We start from the raw sequence: 20,655 nt of genomic DNA, 5'->3' as shown, positions 1-20,655 counted from the left end.
GAAGCGGCGATAGCCATGCTTAACCAGGGCAGTGCAGAAGACAGGGCCTCCTCTGCCCCAGTGTGTTTTTCCCCAGTGGAGGCCGCAATGATGGAGGACACAGCCCAGGACATAGTCAACGTCACGTCTTGGCTGGACTGGTGGGCCTGTACCCTAGTAGGTTTCCAGTCGTCTCATGATCTCTGTGCCGGAAAATCAAACATTTCTTAAAGAACTGATCCTCTTAGGGGGAAAGGCAATGAAGTTCCTCACCTTCCAGTCCCTCACGCAGACGGCCAACTGGGTCCTACGAAAGAGACACCCCGTCCTCAATAAACTAATCTGTAGGCTACCCGAGAGGGAGGTGAGGTGCCTGAGGAACTCCCCGGTGTGGGGCAACTCCGTCTTTCCCCTGAAGGCAGTGGAGGAAGCGATGGAGAGAGTGAGGAAAATCAAGGAGGCAGGAGAGTCCAGGCCCCTAGCGACAAGACGTCCTACGCACAGAAGAGTTGCTCCAGACGGTCCCCACTCCTCGTCAGCTCAACCCAGACAAGATTCCCCTTCGGCTTCTTAGCGTCAAGCCTCACAGCCCCCCTGTAGGGGAAGCACGACTCCGCAGGCCTCCTTTAGGCCTAGCTACTCAAACTCCAGGAGAGGACGTTTGAGCCGCGCCTCCAGAAGGTAGGGAGAGAGGCCCCCTACTGCTGCCAAAGCCTCAGGTAGGGGGATGGCTCAAACACGCTTGGCAAGCTTGGCAGGACAAGGGAGCAGATCCATGGACCGTAGCAGTCCTGAGGGACGGGTACAGGGTTCCCTTCCTGGCGGACCCGCCCCCTCTAATTCCCGACCGACAGGCGGAGTGGTTGGCTCCCAAGGACCCCTTGAAGAAGGCGGCATTACAGGAGGAAGTGTCGGCCATGCTCTCCAAAGGGGCATTAGAACTAGTCAAGAACCTCACTCCGGAGTTCTACAGCAGGCTCTTCCTGGTGGAGAAGGCAACAGGGGGTTGGAGGCCGGTCATAGATCTTTTGGCCCTCAACAAGTTCATATGCAAGACCGACTTCAAGATGGACACCCCGAAGTCGGTGATGGCAGCCTTGAGGGAGGGAGACTTCATAATTTCCCTAGACCTCAAGGACACGTATTTTCAGATCCCTGTCCACCCCTCCAGCAGGAAGTTCCTAAGGATGAAGTGGGATGCCCAGTCGTTGCAGTTCAGGACCCTATGCTTCGGGCTGTCGACAGCTCCTCATGTCTTCACGAGGGTCTTCACAATAGTGTCAGTCTGGGCTCACGAACAGGGCATCCACGTTATCCGGTACCTAGACGACTGGTTGTTGCTTTCAGCCTCAGAGGAAGCACTGAAGGAGCAAGGAGCGAAGCTTCTACGGTTCTGCAAGGACTTGGGTATCACCATCAACCTAGAAAAGTCACAGCTGATCCCTCCACCAGCATGACCTACCTGGGTTGGTTCTAGACACCAAGTTGGGGAGGGCCTTTCCCTCCTCAGATAGGTTAGAAAATCTAGACCGAATAATTCTCCTCTTCCTATCAAACCTTCCAAGGAGAGCCAAAGACTGGCAGAGGTTAGTGGGCCACCTGGTGTCGTTAGAGAAGTTAGTCTCCCGGGGGAGACTCAAGCTAAGGGCGGTTCAGTGGAACCTAAAAGAACTCTGGTCCCCGGGGGAGTCCCTGCACAAGTTAGTCACGGTGTCCACGGAGACGAAGGAAACCCTGAAATGGTGGCACGACAGGGCGAACACCGTCAAGGGAATGCCCTTCACGATCGATCCTCCAGAGGTGCTGCTCTTCACGGACGCATCGAAGGAGGGATGGGGAGCCCATCTTCTCGACGAATCAGCAAAGGGAAAGTGGTCCCCCGAGGAAAAGAACTTTCACATAAACATCCTGGAACGGATGGTGGTTCAGAGGGCGTGCGTAGAATTCGTCCACCTTCTCCGAGGAATACGGTGGCGTTAATGTGCGACAACGCCACAGTGGTAGTCTATGTGAAAAAGCAAGGAGGGCTAAAGTCGAAGGAGTTTATGCCTTCCCTCCCTTCGGCACCCTCTGGCAGGTCCTCAACAGAGTCAGACGAGCAAAGAACCTGTGGATGACTTTGGTAGCGCCCTGGTGGCCGGAGAGAGAGTGGTTCGCAGACCTAAAGGAACTGGCGGTCCTTCCACCCTGGCCGCTTCCAGATAGAGAAGACTTCCTCCGTCAGCCCCACTTCCAAAAGTTTCATGAAAACCCTCGGTCCCTCTGCCTACATGCGTGGAGGTTATCGAGCGGCTCCTGAGGAAGGAGGGATACTAGTCGAAGACCGCCATGAGGATGTCAGGTTACCTGAGATGGTCTTCAGTCATGGTTTATCAAGCTAAATGGGCCACTTTCACGAAATGGTGCGCCTCCCAGAACCTCAGGCCGCTGGAGGCCTCCATTCATAAGATAGCGGATTTCCTAGTCCATCTGAGAGACTACTTAGGCATGTCTATCCCGGCCATCAAAGGTGTCCGAACTGCTTTGGGTCAGGTCTTTCTCCTCAAGGGTCTCGATCTACGAGGTTCCCAGCAGATCTCGATACTCATCAAGAGCTTTGAACAATCGTGTTCTCCCCGTTCCTCTAGAGTGCTGCAGTGGGACGTTGCCAGAGTCCTTAAGACGCTGTCTGAGCCACCCTTCGAACCCCTCAGGGACATCCTTGATAAAGACCTCACCCTCAAGACTGTCTTCCTTCTCGCCCTGGCCTCTGCTAAACGAGTGAGCGAACTCCGTGGGCTATCGTACGAGGTTTTGCACTCGAAAGGGTGGAAGGATTTGAGTTTCAAGTTCTTGCCCGATTTCGTGGCTAAGACGCAGAACCCCGCCTCCTGGGACCCTAGGTTTGAGGGATTTTCAGTTCTAGCGATTCCACGATCAGACAACCCAAGGGATTTGTTGCTATGCCTGGTCAGGGCAGTTAGGAAATACCTGGAAAGGACAGCCAGACTTCGCTCAGGGATTAAGAGTCTGTTTGTCTCCTCGGGCCTGGTAAAGAAGGCAGTGTCCAGGAACACCATCTCCTTCTGGTTACGGCAAGTTATAAAGAGAGCCTATGACAGTGACGGAGCCTCGGTGCCGGGTAAGCCGCGCCCCCATGATATTAGGGGCCTGAGCACTTCGCTAGCCTTCAAGAAGAACAAGGCGGGTACATGGTCCAGGCAGTTCACGTTTACGGCCCACTACCTGAAGGACTGTACTAGGAAGTCTTTGGACTCCTTCTCCTTTGGTCCGGTCATTTCCACGCTCCAAAACGTTTAAGGTTGAAGCCCGAGGAAAGTAATTCCAAGCGTCACAAGTTCCTTCCTCACTTTTTCCCCCTTATTCCTGCTTCCCCTCCATTCCCTTTCCCCTTACTCCTCCCATGTGAGAAGCGTTCATTGGAGACGGCCATGTCCGGAGATCTTTACAGAGGTGAGTTACTTAGACAATAAATAGTTTTTTCCGTAGTTCTCCCCAAGACTCATATCCCGTTTGGTGGTCAGAAGAACCTAACCTCCTATCTAGGTTCAATCATTAGTATCCAGCAGGTCTCTCGGTCTGTAAGACTACCCCCGCCTCCTAAAGTATAAGTCTCCTAAGAAAGTAGTTCGAGGTAAGTACTCCGTGTTGGAACAAATCACAAATTTTAAGTAATTTGTATTTTTCCTAACAGTACTTACCTCGAACTACTTTCGGGTTATTGCCCGCCCATCCTTCCCCGAGTGTCTTACAGGAGTTCGATACCATAATTATCAAAAGCTTACTGGTGACCGAGACCTAGCCCCACGCTCTCGCTGACCCGGGTCGCCTCAGGGCGAGTATTCATCCGCCTCAGAGGGTCCCACTATAGAAAACGGAGATAGGGGAAACTACACAAAATTCTGGTCGGTTGGGAGGAGAATCCCAGATACTCCTAAGTAAGTAGTTCGAGGTAAGTACTGTTAGGAAAAATACAAATTACTTAAAATTTGTGATATCCACGGTGAAGAGTGAATGGTTTGTATTCGTGTACGAACAAACTGATTTTACTTGCCATAATACTGACATTATCTAGTAAAGAAGGCTGTGAATGGTTTATTTTAGAGAACCATTTTCATTTGAAATTTTCTTTTCTATTGAATGCAGTCTTTGTGAACCAAACACACACAGTTAGATTTAAATCTGGTTAGGTCAAACCACTGATTCAATATCTCACTCTTTCAAAAATGACCAAAACTCTTTAAATCCCATGGGTCATGGTCTTTTTGTTTTCAAATAAATGAGGGGAAAATTCACATTAAAAATATTGAATTGAAACAACATACCCCTCTAGGTTAATATAACAAATTTCAAAAGTAATTTGTTTTCTTCTAGACCATACAATACCGAGTCCTTTAGGGAGATACCTTGGAGTAAGCTGGAATCAATCATTGAAATGGATAACGAGCAGTTATTCTTGCCCCGTCCCCCTTTCCAATCGGTTCATCCTTCACTTTTGAAACTTCAGCCCAGATCTTAGAGGGTTAGTTTGCGGTGGGAAGGTATATTAAAGGACGTGTACAAACCCTCATCCTTTAATTAGAAAGACTTATGGCTTGGAGGGTTAAAAGTCCCTTTGCAACCAAAACTGTTAGGTTATGTAACTTCTCTGGAAGGGGTTCCAAGCTTAATCTGGGGAGAAGCAAAGCAAGAACCCTGTCAACCTCCATCTGTTTACCATGAGGATGGGAAATTATTAGGCTAGGTCATACAATGAATTGAACAGTACCGTACCATATAAAATGAAACCTTACCCCTGAAGTGGATGTCATAAGAATCAGATACCAGGTATATGAATAATGGGTTGATATCAGATTCACCATCCCCAGCTTGTATCGGGAATAGGGAGATATACTTCTTTGATCATTATTATCATCATCATCATTCTTATTGTTATTACTATTACTACCTAAGCAACACTGCCAAGTTGGAAAAGCAAGATGGTGTAGGCCCAAGGGCTTCAACAGGGAAAAATAGTTCAGTGAGGAAAGGAAATAAGGAAATAAATCATATGAGAAATAATGAACAATTTAAGTAAAGTATTTTAAAAACAGTAACATCAAAACATATTTCATATATTAACCATAAAGAGGCTGTTCAACATAAAAACATTTCCTGCAAGTTTGAACTTTTGAACTTCTACTGATTCAACTACCTGATTAGGAAGATCATTCCACAATTTGATCACAGCTAGAATAAAACTTCTAGAATACTTTGTAGTATTGAGCCTTATGATGAAGGCCTGGCTATTAGAATTAACTGGTTAAAAAGAATGGTACTCTAGTGTGCAACTTACCAGCATCTGGTCCAACCAGCTTGTAACACCTCAAGCACTGACCCCAAGAGAGGTGCAGAAGAATAAAAAAGAGCCAGATATACTGCCCTTCATTTCCAACCTAAGTCAATCTTTCCTATGTTGGAGCTAGGCTTGCTACACAACTGTTTGAATAGCCACCACATGTCCTAGCATAAAGATGTCAAGGGACTTGTGGGTAGATTATTGAAGGTAGAAGGACATGAAGGTTGTCTGTCTTTTCCAGACACCTGCATTCAACACTTGCCCCACTGACAGCTTTCTTTTAAAAATGAGAGTTGGGCAAATACCACTGATATAGTAAACCCTGGTCCTGGCTGGTGTTCACAGACAAGCCAACCTTTCCTTGTTTGCCACCTTTTCAGCGTGCGAGCCCTGCTTTTGACACGCACAAGGCAACTCGCTAACATCCTGCAAGTTTTCTTGCGAGCGTTTGTTACAGCTCCTGTTGTACCGCTGCAGGCTGTGATGACTCCTCGGCAGGAGACTGCTAGTCTTCCTGCCTCCTTTGCAGCTAAGTCCCAGGAATGTAAGGTTATGAAAACCCTTTCAAAGAATCCAAAGAACGTCCTCGAAAGTGCTTAAGGTCCCAGATCAATAGAAGGGCCCTCCTGGTTTGGTATCTGTCTCATTGTTGCCTACGGCGTAGAACCTCCCTTCTAAACCTTGATTCCCAGTTGGGACTGTCATTGATGAACCTGACCCAACCCAGGCTTGTAGGGGTTTGAGGCGGGAGTTCACTGAGTCATAAGACAAAATTTCTGACCATCCAGAAGGCGTGCTGCCTCAACTAGCTAGCCTTGAAATGTTCACCAGTTATCAGAGAGTCGGACCATTTCTTTATGCAGGTATTGGGCTGCATAAGGAAAATCAAAGGATTGGGCGATCCATCATACTTCCTTCTTGAGGGGAAGGATACAATCCTTGATCTCTTCTGCAGACCCCTCTAAACCGTGAAGACCAGGATAGAGTTGCCCTGGTCTAAGAAGGTGAAAGGTGCCAGGAAGAGGGTCATCTCCCAAGTACCTGGGACTAGTAACTCACTACGGTTATTTCCTGTGCTGTTTGTCCAGCAAAGGGAGTACAGTATTACTGTACAAATACTCCACAACGATCCCTCGCCTTTGCCATTAGACCTAGTGGTCGCAGCAATGCCATAAATCTTGCTCTTTGATAAGTTTGCGGCACAGAAATTGACATTCTTGGCTGCAGAAGCTGCAAACATGGAGCAGATTGCAAGCCACTTCATGTAACGATTACTGGTCCGGGTCAGTTGGTTTTCTGATCACCGATAAGAATTTGGCGGATCCAGATAAAAAAAGCTATGAACATCTTGCTTTCTGTAGCGAAAGCTGTTGAGTTTCTTGTCACAACATAGCCAACCAGTGGACGAACTGGATCCTGAAACGATGAGACTCCTTCATTTTAAGGTTCTAGAGGCATTTGCCTAAGAGAGAAACGCTCAAGTTACATATCTCGTCAATGGATAATCCTACCTTGTTTAGATTGGAAAACATCGACTCGGTTGTGGAGTGCTCGAAGAAGGCAAGTCATGACTCCCTCCTCCACAGGGCGTTGACATCTATCTCCCACTCTTTGGCACTAACTGCTCCGAGGGCGTCCCCTCCATAGTCAGGGGCATAGAAAAATAATGTTGAATGCTTTGAGGCCATCCAACCCTAACCAGGAAGCCCCTAAGCAGCCCTCTCCTATTAAAGGCACTACAAGCAGAGGAGATAGTGGTGGAAGACATGGCAGCTCCCACTAATGGGCCATACCTCCTGCATGACCACCAGTGGGGGGATACCTTATTTGCAGGTGTCAGAGATGGGAATTCCTACGGACAGAATCATGGGTGGTCTCAGTCCTCCACATCCCGTTCACTCTCTCTCTCCCCTTTGACACGACATCCAATGATGTCTTATTCCTTCTCAAAGGATCTCGCCATTTAGGCTGAAGTTCAGACCACCATGTTGGAGAAGGCCTCTCTCCTAGAGGTTCTTGGTGGGTCAAGCTTCTACAGTCGACTCTTTCTTGTAGAGAAGACTTCTGGAGGCTGGAAACCAGTCATCGACCTATCCACTGTGAACGAGTTTGTCTATCAGACTCCGTTTAAGATGGAGATGGCAGAAATAGTCAGACATGTTGTTAGACCAAAGGACTTCACGATCACACTGGATCCAAAAGATACGTACTTCCAGATCACTATCCGTGTGAGTCAAGGAAGTACCTAAGATTCATCCTTCACGAGAGGATTTACCAGTTTCAGGTACTGTGCTTTGGTCTGTCCACAACGCCTGTGTACACACTAATAAAGGGATTTTGACGAAGGAAAAATCTGTTTCTGGGCGAGAGACCCGTGCCGCCCAGTGAAAGTCCAATGGTTATGGTCACCGGTCTTCCAACAAATGCACGTCAACGTCCTAGAGGCCATGGCAGTCTTCCTCACTTTAAAACTTCTCAATCCAGCCAGGAATCTCCATATCAGACTGGTTCTCGATAGTGCAGTCATAGTACACTGCCTCAACAGAGAAGGCTCCAGATCAGCCCAAATAAACCCCATCATGTTGAAGTTTTTCTCCATGGCAGCAATGCACAAGTGGTACCTGTCAGCAGTCCATCTAGCAGGAGTCCGGAATGTGGTAGAGGACTCACTTTCCCGGACGACTCCGCTAGAGTCGGAATGGTCACTAGACAATCGATCTTTCCAGTGGATACTATCTCCAGTCCCGGGTATCCAGGTGGATCTGTTTGCGACGAAATCCAATCGCAAAATAGATTGTTACGTAGCCCCCAACCTGGACCCTCAGGCTTATGCCACGGATTCTATGATTCTAGATTGGAATACCTGGAAGATGATTTATCTGTTTCCTCCGGTGAATCTCCTGCTGAAAGTTCTGCACAAACTCAGATCCTTCAAAGGTCAAGTGGCTCTCGTAGCCCCCAACTGGCCCAAGAGCAACTGGTTCCCCTTGTTGCTAGAACTAGGTCTCCGCCCCTGGCGGATTCCCAATCCGGTGTTAACACACAGTGCAAACTCACAATGTGTTCGCTTCCTCAAGGATTCTGAATGCCCTAACTTTATGGACTTCATGAAGTTCGCAGCCCAACGAGGTGCAAACATTGATCCTTTGAATACTATTTTCCTGGAATCTGACAAAAGAGAATCTACTCTCCATCAATATGACTCAGCTGTCAAGAAATAAGCTCAGTTCTTGAAAGATTCCCAAGTTGAGAAAATGACGATGAACCTAACTGTGACTTTCTTCAGAACTCTCTTCGAATCAGGCCTGGCAGCCAATACCATTACTACAATCAAGTCAGCCTTGAAAAAGATCTTCCATATTGGTTTTGGGCAGAGTTTTTCCATCCCAAATCAGAATAGAGAGCTTTAGGGAATTGACATGTCCCTTCCTTTCACAAGACTTACTGCAAGCACCCATGTGGCTGGGCCTTTTGGGCCACCTGATCTACCTGTAGTGTCTGTTATTCAATGGCTGTCTTCACATGTGGTTTCTCCAGTAGCAATAGAAGACCTATTGGTCTCAGCTCAGGGATCATCTAGACCTGTGTTTACCAATAGGGTCAGAGCAAAAGTGCGACTTGAGTTAGTTGGTAGCAGATACTAACCTCCTCAAGGGAGTAGATCTTCTCTCCTCCCCCTGATTTGATGATATTCTCAGATAAAAGAAGAGTGGGCTGCTCACCTGTAGCAAGACTATGGTCTGATTCCAATCAGCAGTGCCACATAAACCTCCTGGAAATGAGGGCAACCTTTCTGGCTCTCAAGCAGTTCCAGCAGCTACTTTCAGATCTGTGTTGAGGAGCAACATGATGGTAGTGGGGTATCTGAACAAACAGAGGTACTTTTTCACAGCTGCTCTGCCAACTAGCCTTTGAAGTACAGTACTGTACTGCGATGGACGGAAGACAATTTGATCTCCCTGTCAGACCTGTTCTTTCCTGGCAAAAGGAACATTCTCGCAGACGACTCGAACAGAAAGACTCAGATAATTGTCTCTGAATGGTCTTTACCTGTACATCCTTGGTGACCAACAAATTCTTGACTTTATGGGCCTCAATGACAATTGACCTGTTCCCAACATCTCTCAACTGGAAATATCCGGGTTACCTGTATTGCTCGCCGATACTGTACCAGATTCCCAGGCATTCCTACAGGACGCCTTCCAACGTCCGTGGGATAACTTAGACGTCTAAGTGTATTTTTCATAACTATACAAACCTATAGTTGTCCCTCCATCACTTATCCCCCTTAGAAAGTCCTGCCAAAAATAAAAAAGTGATGTAATACACTTAGTGAGTGTGTGAGCCAGGGGAGGGGGGGGGGGTAGACCAGCCCTCCCCTCACTACACCCACTAAGTTTTGTATGGTTAGGAAAAATACAAATTACTGCCAAATTTGTAATTTTTAGTAAGTACTGGCACTAATTATGGTAAATATCCACAATTATTTTACCAGAAACATCAGTACAGTATTATACAGTACGTAATGTATGACTGATTTAATACTTTTTCTATACAGTATATTTCTTCATAAATGAAAATTGGTTAGTAAATTAATTTCATAAACATTCTTAATGAAGTTGTTTTGCTATGGAAAGACTTGTTTTATCCCTTTACCTTTGTAGGAATGTACTAATCACAACGTGCTTTGCTGATAAAACACCTGATAAATCTTGAGGTTTTCATGGTCTTTCATCAATATTGCTTTGTCTTTTTATTTCTTCTCTTCACTTTGGTCTCGACAGACTTAGCCATCCAACTTCTTTAGGTTTACTTTATTCCAATTTTTACTTCTAATTTGAAAAATAATCCTTTGAATGAGAACTGTTACTGTAGTACCTAACCTCACTTCCTTAAGAGGGTTGGTTGCAAAGAACAACAACACATGTTACAGTCACATTCATCTTCATCTGTTAAATCATGGGTGAACCCCTATGTAGTAAAACTTCCACATTACAGTAGTCACTCAATGTTCTTTCATAAAAGGCTCATTAGCACCAGTTTGAGTCCTCCTACCCCCATTTAGCTCTTCAGACCAATGTTGCTGGAAGTCTTTCTATTCTCATACTTACCGCTCTGGCTACCCTTCAAAATTACCTTCTAGCCTGGACATCATCTATTCTTTCCATATGACAAGCTCACCTCAAAATACTTAAATACATCAATTCACCTTTTATAACCATATAGTATTACCTTGCATGAACATCACCTTTCTCACATTTCTATTTTTGACCATGTATATTATGCAAACAGTTCATCTCTCCTTTTACCTTTTTTATTTAATTCACATTCAATGACCATACTTCGCTCTCATAAAAAGAGTTGATTTAGCATACAATCCTTCCTTCCATATACTGTACTGTATAAGAAAAATCTCTTACTAATTTTTTGCATGCTTCCTGCTACTTTTCTTGGTACTGTACTTCTATTCTGTGACTGTTCTCTAAACCTTGTCATCATCTATTATTTTACTACAAGATATCTGTACTTATAAGAATGAAAGTGCCCATTCATACTAACATATTGTACATTACTCCAACTGCCTCATTGCTTCCTAACATTACCTTATGCCTGCTCAATTTTGTCTTATTCAAACACCTTTCAAACACACTTATTAGCTTCTGTAGTTTCTCTTCACATTATCTAATTAGCACTGCATCATCTGTAAACATCAATCATTGTGCATTCCATTCGTAACTTATTTTCTTATCCCACAATTTCACTTCCACGTCCACTGGCCTTTCTCTGATGTCTTGCATCACTACATTCATAAAGATGTTGAACTCTACAGAAGCATAACAGAATCATTTTCACAGCAAACTAGTTAGTCTACTACCTAAAGAGGCTACTTGAGTCTTTTGCATCCATAATGAAAACTTTAAATTGTTTTCAACCCTATTATACATTGTATCTTTTTAATCTGCTGTAAGCTTTTGGCAGGTCCTTGTATGTTCCCTAAAAATTTTTCCCTTTATAGTACTGTCAATCTTCTAAAAAAAAATCTGTTTCATAGCAAATATTAGATCGATGTACCCTTTTGCTTGTTTAAACCTAGAACTGTTGTCCTCCTATTAATCTTTGTGTCACCTCTCTTATGTTCTGAATCAATTTTTTTTTTTCCTTACACCTTTTTTGGTTTACTAAGTAATGTTTTGTTCCTATAATTCTTATTCTTACACCTTTTTTGGTTTACTAAGTAATGTTTTGTTCCTATAATTCTTATGGTTGCCATTATCACATTTATCTTTATACAATGGAACAATTATTCCTCTCGCCCTCTTCTTATGGACTACTCCTTCTGCCAAATTTATCATACAAATCCTAGTTAGCAAATCTATCTTTGTATCACTAGCATACTGTAACTTCTCTCCTCTAATCCTATCAACTCCTGTTCTAGGATCTATTGACTTCATATGCTGTGATGGGACTAACTAAGACTATTATGATATTGGACAAACTGCTCTTTTATTCTGGATGTTATCAGTGTATGAAGTTTTGATGCTGTTAAAGAACAAAAATTTACTGTATGTTTGTACAGTATTGTACTCTTTACTGTAATGCAAATTGTAAACTTATAATTGATTTAGATTTAGTGTTTAACTTGTTGTAGGTGATGCCATTTGGTAAAACAAAGTTAAACCTTTCAGACTGAAGAATGGAGAGACCACATGGGGGCAGTTGTAGGGATGGCTCCCCAGACGACAAGCATGACAAAGGGACAACCAATGGGAGTGAATTGTCCTCATGTGGCTCATCCGTAGGTAAGGCATTAGCTGTCTAGGTACTTTGCCCTAGATATAGTACTAATTTTCATTTGTATATATTGAAGAGCATTATTTGATTTGAATGGAGCTCTAATAATTGTGCTGAAAGCAATAATATATTAGCTTAAATGTTAATTTCTTTGTCATTTCTTTTGATTACTGTAGGATGGTCACAATAACGATAAGAGAAATTGAATTTTTCTCCTCAGTCGTACTGTACTTGGCTTTCTCTTGAGTATTTTAAGTTTGGGTATTCTGTAATGGTTTGTTATATTTGTTAATGTTTGCTGTTTTTCAGGTCCCAAATCTTTATTATCTAATAGCCTTGGAGGTGGAGTAGAGGAAAAGATGGAGGTTGATTCACCCCTGCTCTTACCAACCTTGGCTTCCTTGCCATCCACTTCCTCTGTCACCATCACCAAAGCCACCTCATCACAGCCAAGATCTTCGCACTCACCATCGTCATCATCGTCGCCTCCCCCTCCGCCGCCTCCTCCTCCGCCTTCATCGTCGTCGGCTGTATCTACGCACTCATCTGTAGTATTTACTTCTGTCAGCACTTCTTCGTCATCCACATCTCATGATGTTATGTCTAATATTAATAATGGTTTGCTTGGCCCAGACATGATGCCAACCATTCCATTAGTTCCTGTCCAAGTTCCCACTGGCCGAGGTGGAGTCGTAACCATTCCCAAAGCTCGGGGTCGTCCGAAAGGAATGCCATTTTATACACCTAGAGGTGGTTTTCAGATTAGAAAAGGAATGAAAATCAAAAGAATCGGAATGTGAGTTTGTTAAAAGTATTTCATTAAAAGAATAATTGTTTTCTTCTGCAGCATAAATAAATTGTTACATACGGTGTATTAGAAATATCCTGTGGTATATTAGAAATGTCTATTTTTTTTTATGTGAGGCCATTAATATGACCATTTAAGAAAAATGAAATGATTGCAACCATTTTGATAATGTACTTGTATTGCTTTTTACCTTGCATGTCTTTAGGCGAGGAAGGGGTGGACGTCGTCTTGTTCACAGCATGTCATTAGAGGAAAGAGGGGCCATTGGGGGAGATGATTCACCATTGCCCCTTGATGAAGAAGCTTATGCTCAGGATGACATGATTATTACTCCATCATATCAGGAAAAGTGGTAAGTGTTTATCATTTTGCTGTTTTCCCTTTGGGTCTTAGATCCAGGTCATTTTAAGTAAGTAGGCAACTTATGGATAGACAAATTTCCCACAGTGTTATTTATGTAAATAGCCTGTTTAGTTTTTTTTTTTTATTTAGAATTGAAATATTGCTTTGAAACTTAAATCTGTCTAGGGTTGAAGGCCCGATAACAGTCATAAGAAACTATATGTAAAAGTTTTGGGGAAAACACCCTTACAATTATTATCAACTTGCAATTAATATCATTGCTTACCTTTTTAACTTTCTTCTTTATTGTATTATTTCAATTTCCTTCAATTTAACAGTTTTGAGTCCTTAATTGCTGGAAAGCCTATTCATGTATCATACCCTTGTTAACATTTATGTAAGGGGCGTGACTCACAACCTCTGCTTGGAATTTTGAAATTCAGATTATTACATTTTTGGCTTGGAGAACATATATATTTCATGTTTCAAATAGTGTTTTTATTAAAAACGTATTATTTTATTGCTAAAGTGTCCTATTCTTATACTGTACAGTATTTATGTAAGGATATTCGGTCTCTTATGCAGCCCTTTTCTGACCAGAGTACATATTTATTCAAGAGCTGAGTTTGAATTGAGGAACTAGTTATTGGAAGGTGATGACAATGTGGTTGGTGGTGGTGATGTAGTCTGTATTATGAAGGTTCTTTACGGTTAAACCAGATGTCAGAGGGAGTAGTTATAAAGTATCAAGATCAGGGGATGTCACTAGCCTTTCGTTTTTTAACTCTTATAAGGAGCTGATCTCTATTTTATTGGATAGTGTTCTTACTCTTATCATCAGATAAAGTCATATAGGGAGGAAACAAATCTTCAACACCATTAGATACTTTTGCAAAAGGTTTGGCCATAGGATCCTTGTACTTAAAGTTTAACAGACACTTTGATAAATGGTAAAGAGCACATTGCATTGCTTTAAGCATGATGTTCCTTGGCTGTGGATGGGGGAAACTTTCTTCCAGTTTTTGTTGTTCCTATAACTAAACTAATTCTTTGCTAGTGTGTAGTTGCTTGTAGGCCTTAACAAGTGTTCAAAATCTCTTTCCTCCAGTTCCATTTCAAGTTCCTTACAAAGGGATGTCATATTCTTCAATATATTCTTTAATGGCTCAAAACCTTTGCAATCATGAATTAATTGAGGCATAGTTTCCTCTATATACCATTCTTTGCCGTCACTTCGGTCCAAGAAGCATTGATGTTTGATACAGTACTCCCCGATAAATATTATAAGAAATATTATAGGCTTTGCAAAGTTCCTGAATGTTCATAATATCATCTTCTAACTTAGTATCAACTGTCTGACATAGGTAGGCGGTAGACGGTACCTCCTAAAGACAGCCATGATGCCATGGTTCATGGGTTAGATTAGAGATCTGTATAGTATTTGATGGAAAGGAAACGACACTCACATTTAGCCTAGGCTCATAAACTTGGAAGGAAGTTTTTTTTTTCTTGCATTATTGCTTAATAGTGAACCATTTTTCAGAAACAACCATGATGGGCTATGCCTTCGTATTAGTTAAATGACAGAGCGTCGTCTTTGCGATGTTTTTGAGGGCTTGGAGATTAAGAGGAATGGTAGACTAACAGCGGCTCCTATTTTTGACTGCCTGTATACCTTATTTTTTTTTTATCCTTTGAAATAAATGAGCTATCCTGTATTCGCTTCCAAAATAAGACCGTCTCATTGACATTGATGATGAGTTCTGTATGAATTTGTTTTCCATTGATGATGTTTTTTGGCAGAAACAGTATCAACATGAGAATTGAATGCATCCTAGATCAATTAAACCACATGACTTGCAGCAAATGAAGTGTCTTTTTCATTGGGGTTTTTATGTAGTTATTTGTTTAGACAGAGACTTGGCCTTCTCATTGATCTGGATTTGGCTCAAAGAAATTTAATCATGCATTTGTCTTTCTGTCCAAAGAGATAATAAGGATTCCATATTATTCTGAATTATGCCTCTCTTCACATTGATGGTACAAGTTTTAGACAACAGATCCTTTTCAGTAACATAACATTTTGAACAATGCAGTTTTTCTTTTCTTTTTTTATTTGGCATTGTTATAATATGATGCTTGGGGTCACTAGCTATACGAGGGGAGGAAGTTGGCTCAAATCAAGAAAGATTGCCTTTATTCTAAAGGATAATTTCACACGTACACACAACACTAGAGAACACCTGTAAACAACTAATATCATTAGGCAGTAGGCCTTCTAGCCAGAACAGGCTGCATGCTGCTTAAGACTCGTCGCTGTTGATTTTTTTTTTTTTCGCTGTATATTGTTATCCATTATTTTAATATTTAAAGATGAGTGATGTAAAGGCAGAATTGATGTAAGTTGAATCGATGTAAAGAGTGGTATTACTGTACAAGGTTTTGAATATACAGGACTGTACTAGTTAAATAGATAAAAAATTTACTTGTAAGTTCAATGTGAGGCTGTTTGTCTGATATAAAATCTTTCCATTCTGTTTAGTAGAACTAAATTGTTTATTGTAAGTTTTAATATGAAGCTGTTTGACTAATATAAAAGGTTTCCAAATCTTTTATACTTGAGATGTTTATGGTATTTTCAATAAATGATTGCCATTTATTATTTCCTCTTTGTTACAGGTCGGGACGTTTTTGTGCATTGTGCAACCTGGGCGAACAAAGCCAACTTGGTCAGGGCGATCTGATAAGACACGAGCCAACCTCGGGGTTTGTGCTCCCAGAGAAGTTTGAAGTAGTAGACACTGAAGAATGTCCGTCAAAGAAGTTCAAGCTTAATCACCCAACACATCCAACATTCTTGAAGTAAGAGGCGCAACAATGCTGTGCTCATGGGTTTATTATGTAGATTAGTAATACTTACTGTATTAAGTTTTGCTTTTAATAGTTGTTTTTATTTTACATTACATATTTCAAAATATCCTAACGTGGTAAATTATGACAACAGTGCACATAAGGGTTGGTCAGCCTCAGCTGTTTAGTGATGATACTGTAATTTAATCATAATAGTAAAAATTGTAATTTAGTATTATCTGAAAAGTATAGTTGTATGTTAGACTATTTGGTTCAGAAATTCTTTACAAAGGGATGCCGTATTCTTCAATATGATTTTATTAGTAAAAAATCTCTCATTGATTCTAATCTATGAAATTTTTTATTTGTGCCCCATATGAAGTACTGTACTTACTTGAGGGTATAGTGCACAATTAGATTATCAATGAGAGCTTATACTTAATTAAAATATTTGGGTCTTTTTATGCTGAGGTTTTGATTACTTGCTATTATTACTTAATCTAAAACATTTTGAGAAGTTTGATGTCTGAATACAGTATGTTTTTAAAGGATGTGTAGTATATTTTATGAGAATTTTTAAAAAACCCTTCAAATCCATTGGACATACAGTATGCTATATCTAGAAATCTTTACTCCCTTTAGCCTCGTATGTCATATTTTACATCCAGTAGATCCCAGAATTTTTCTCTTCTGCTCTATTATTTATTCATATATATATACTGTATGTATATATATATATATATATATATATATATATATATATATATATATATATATATATATATATATATATATATATATATATATATATATATATTTAAAAACTCGTAGTGTCATTGTTCCTTATTTGGGGCAAGAAAATACAGATTTCATAAAACTTAATTGTTCAGTGCAACCCATTGATCTCATGTTGCTTATTTGCTGTGAAAGTGTTCAGTCTCATTATAAAAAAGTCAGCGAGTTCCTTCGTCTCAATATCTTGACTCGAATTGATTCAAGCTGATCTGGTTTATGCTGTGCTGCATTGTCGTGTTACTTGGTGAGATTAACATCTCTCAGTCTGCATGTGTATCGCTAAACTTGTGTCAATCATCTTTCGTTCAAGTTTTCATTCTTTTATTTTTCTATGGGTGTTAGCCTGTTTCATACTTATTTTCATTTATCTGAAAAGGCCTGATTCCAGAGTTGTGTTTCATGGTAACTCCCCTGTTTACTACTATCAATTGCTGCACAGTGATGTGAACACTTTTATAATAGAATTTCACTGGGTTCATGTAAAGTTTATAACTTTATATAATCTTTCAAGATATTTCCATATGCTTGAGCTTGTCACTCATGAAGGCTAGTCTAGTGTTGCGAAACAGATTGCCTGTAGTGAAGGGCTATACTCTTTGCTCATGCATGTTATAGCAAGGGAGTAGCTCAGAACTACAGCATCTTCATCACAACCTTTAAGGTTTTTCTGGGGTACCAGCCTTCAATGACTATTTTTTTCTGAATCAGTCAAGCATTCATCAAAACTTACATTACTCCTTCCTGGCAGGACATAACCCGGCCAAGGATCAAGGCTCATAAGTGTGTGCAATATTCACATATAGAAGCTTTTCAGCACATCAAAGAAATAGCCATTCCCACTGCTGGAATGGCAGGACAGTGATCAATCGGCGCTCATTTTTATCTAAATGGGGACCACTGGTCTTATGTGTTACCTGTACCAGCTTGAAGACCATAACCCTTCAAGAGATATCAGACATTGCTTTACTATTCTCTCATCAAGAACACACAACACCTCACTGGCCTTTGATCTATCAAAATTCCTGATCTATATGTCCACGATATCCAGTCTAACTCATTCCAGAGGTGCATTACTCTAATCTGCCTAGTTTCAATGGATATCCAGGAAACTTATGTTTGAGATGTTATTGAACATGCAGTGGTTTTAAGATATAAAGAACATTTTCAATATACAAGCCCATAAGGGAACTTTAACCTGGCTCCCATTCCCACATATATTTGATCTTTGAAGGGAGAAAGATAGAATGAGCTATAGGGCATTAGCCTAATCAGGTCACTTCAGTTGAAGCAGGGCCATTTATTTTGACTTCTTGATGCGACTGGACTCCATTCATGGAGGATGTGGCAACTTACGATTTGGCCTAATGGTTTTTTATTGAGAAATATGGTTTGCATCATGAAACCATTGAGTTTATTTTATCTCATCCTCAGTGATGATGCACTGTATACAGTATTCCCTTATTAATCTTATGAAAATGTAGATCTTTCACCTAACTCTATGATTTCATTCTTTTATTCATAATTTACTCGTTTTATGATGTAATGCAGAAGATCCCCACGTTATGATGGGGAGCCGTTCCAATGCCGTGGTATGATTCTATTTTCATCTTAAGTCGGATTTTGTATAGTGCACACAACATACAATCCATTTATGAATTACTCTACTTAATTTTTTCGTACTGTTATCCCTACATGAAGGGGTCGGTTGCCTGATGCTCTCTCTAAAAGTATCAGGCATGGTTTATAATTTGTCAGAGGTTTGTTAGAAGGAAATGCCCTTGCAGTCGTCAACCACAATTATTGGTAGTGTGCCTAACCTTAGACTATATAGTCCAACTGCAAGGCAGCAGTTTAGCCTTTGCCTTTTGCTAAAGAGCAAGACTTCGAGGCAGCAGCTGTCCTTTTAATCGCTTTTTACAAGTAGGACATATGGTAGTACAGTAATGCCTCAGACAACACAAAATTAATTCGTTCTGAAGTGGCTTTCGTAAAGTGATTTTTTCGTGTTGAGTCACATTTCACATCAAATTGCCTAATTTGTTCTAAACCTTACAAATCACCACATTAAATCTCTTTATGAAGCTACAGTGTAACCACAATGAAATACTGTACTGCCATATACATTAGAACCATTCAATATACCTTAACCAAATGTTAATACCTGTAAATTAGGTAGTTATTATTACATCAGTTTTCATTACTGGGTAATGGTGGGTTGTATCCATATTGGGATTGGTTCTCTCTCTCTCTCTCTCTCTCTCTCTCTCTCTCTCTCTCTCTCTCTCTCTCTCTCTCTCTCTCTCTCTCTCTCTCTCTCTCTCTCTCTCTCCTCCCTCCTCCTCCTCCTCCTCCTCCTCCTCCTCCTCCTCCTCCTCCTCCTCCTCCTCCTCCTCCTCCTCCTCCTCCTCCTCCTCCAATTGGCTGTGTGATGCCAACAGTTACTAGTTAATTAGATATATCCTCATATCTTTCAACCATACCTTTAGCCTCAAGATTGTTGTACATTCGGCAACTGATAAAGGAATTTGAAAATTGGACTGGCTTTATGGAATTCTTCCAAGGTAGCTCCATATGATAGTGAACACCCTTATAAGAAATTAGATTGTTTACATGCTTTTTTCATAAAAAGGACTATCATTAATTCCTATAAACTCTAGCATTTAAAAAGTATCCAGTCCATATTCAACATTGTAATCAAGAAAAAATACCCGAAGAGGGTGAAATTGAAATCAGATTGGTACCCATTGGAAATTGATAGTAGGTTCTTGTTTACCAAGAGTTTTAGGATTCATTAATAAAATCAGCCTTATAACCTTATTCTTATCTTAAAAAGTATCTTTAAACTTCTAATAAGGAATTGTAAAAAAAAACTAGTAACTGTAGCGCAACAATATATAAATCTTGCTTCATTCTTTGATCTTGATCGAGTTAGCGAACACAGTTTACTTGTGGGATGCGCTTCATTTCATTTTATCCTCAGATCTGAAGGGAATCATGAAATTTTCTGTAAAAAAAATTATAAATTTTATTTCACAACCTCAAGGCTATTTTGATATCAACAGGTAGTTAAACATTTTATTTTTTCAGGCAGATTTTCCAGATGAGGTTACACTATTCAAGATGTATGAGGGCTACTTCCTTTTCAGACAATAGTTCATTAGTAGTACTAAATGCTGTATCCAAAGTTATCCAAAGGAAAAGTACACACAAAAGATATTTTACCACGACTAACACACAAATGATGTGGTCTGGTATTATCACATCAGATCCAGTCTGGCAATTAAACAATTTCTTTTCAGGCGCCACTCTGAAATTCTCAGGACACATAGCCCCATGATGCTCAGATTTCCCACATCTAAAGCAGTTATAAGGTAAATTTGCTTTGTATCCAGGGCTTTTAAAATTTTTTGTGCTTGTTGCTTAAGCACCTCATGCATATAAGCTTAAAGAATCAAGCCTAATTTTTCTTGATTCTTAATTCTTGTTCAAAGTATAGTTTTCACCAGTTGAACGCAGTGCATTTGCCGCTTGAGGAATTCGCAGAACAATTATGACCCACATTTCAGGCTTATGGGTTCAAATAGTTTATTGTGAACCCTGGAATGGGCCATAGCAGTCACATTTTTAACTTAATCATACCCCAAATTCAGCCTAGCAAAAGTAGTTTTATATTTATAAAGAAGTTTATATCTCAGTCAAAGACTAGGCAGTTTCTTGTTGACAAATTTCATTATCAAGGATAAAGGAATTA

General features: G+C 41.0%; 1 protein-coding gene across 17 annotated transcripts in view; it reads left to right on the top strand.

Annotated features, from left to right (window-relative positions):
- LOC137619649 (histone-lysine N-methyltransferase 2C-like) overlaps positions 1-20,655 on the top strand; it is a 163,718-nt gene that overhangs the window by 8,304 nt on the left and 134,759 nt on the right. For 13 of the 17 annotated variants that reach the window (XM_068349873.1, XM_068349872.1, XM_068349862.1 and 10 more), the window contains exons 2-6: positions 12,004-12,117; positions 12,419-12,905; positions 13,123-13,269; positions 15,939-16,121; positions 20,204-20,275. In XM_068349873.1, coding sequence (XP_068205974.1) covers positions 12,012-12,117; positions 12,419-12,905; positions 13,123-13,269; positions 15,939-16,121; positions 20,204-20,275 — 995 coding nt within the window. In that variant the 5' untranslated portion in view covers positions 12,004-12,011. The remainder of the gene's footprint in view (positions 1-12,003; positions 12,118-12,418; positions 12,906-13,122; positions 13,270-15,938; positions 16,122-20,203; positions 20,276-20,655) is intronic. The other 4 variants (XM_068349877.1, XM_068349874.1, XM_068349871.1 and 1 more) reach the window with 2 other exon arrangements.

This window comes from Palaemon carinicauda, chromosome 26 (genome assembly GCF_036898095.1).
Source record: "Palaemon carinicauda isolate YSFRI2023 chromosome 26, ASM3689809v2, whole genome shotgun sequence".
NCBI classification, from domain to species: domain Eukaryota; kingdom Metazoa; phylum Arthropoda; class Malacostraca; order Decapoda; family Palaemonidae; genus Palaemon; species Palaemon carinicauda.
The sequence above is the reverse complement of the archived record's forward strand: the minus strand, read 5'-3'. Positions and strand labels throughout refer to the sequence as shown.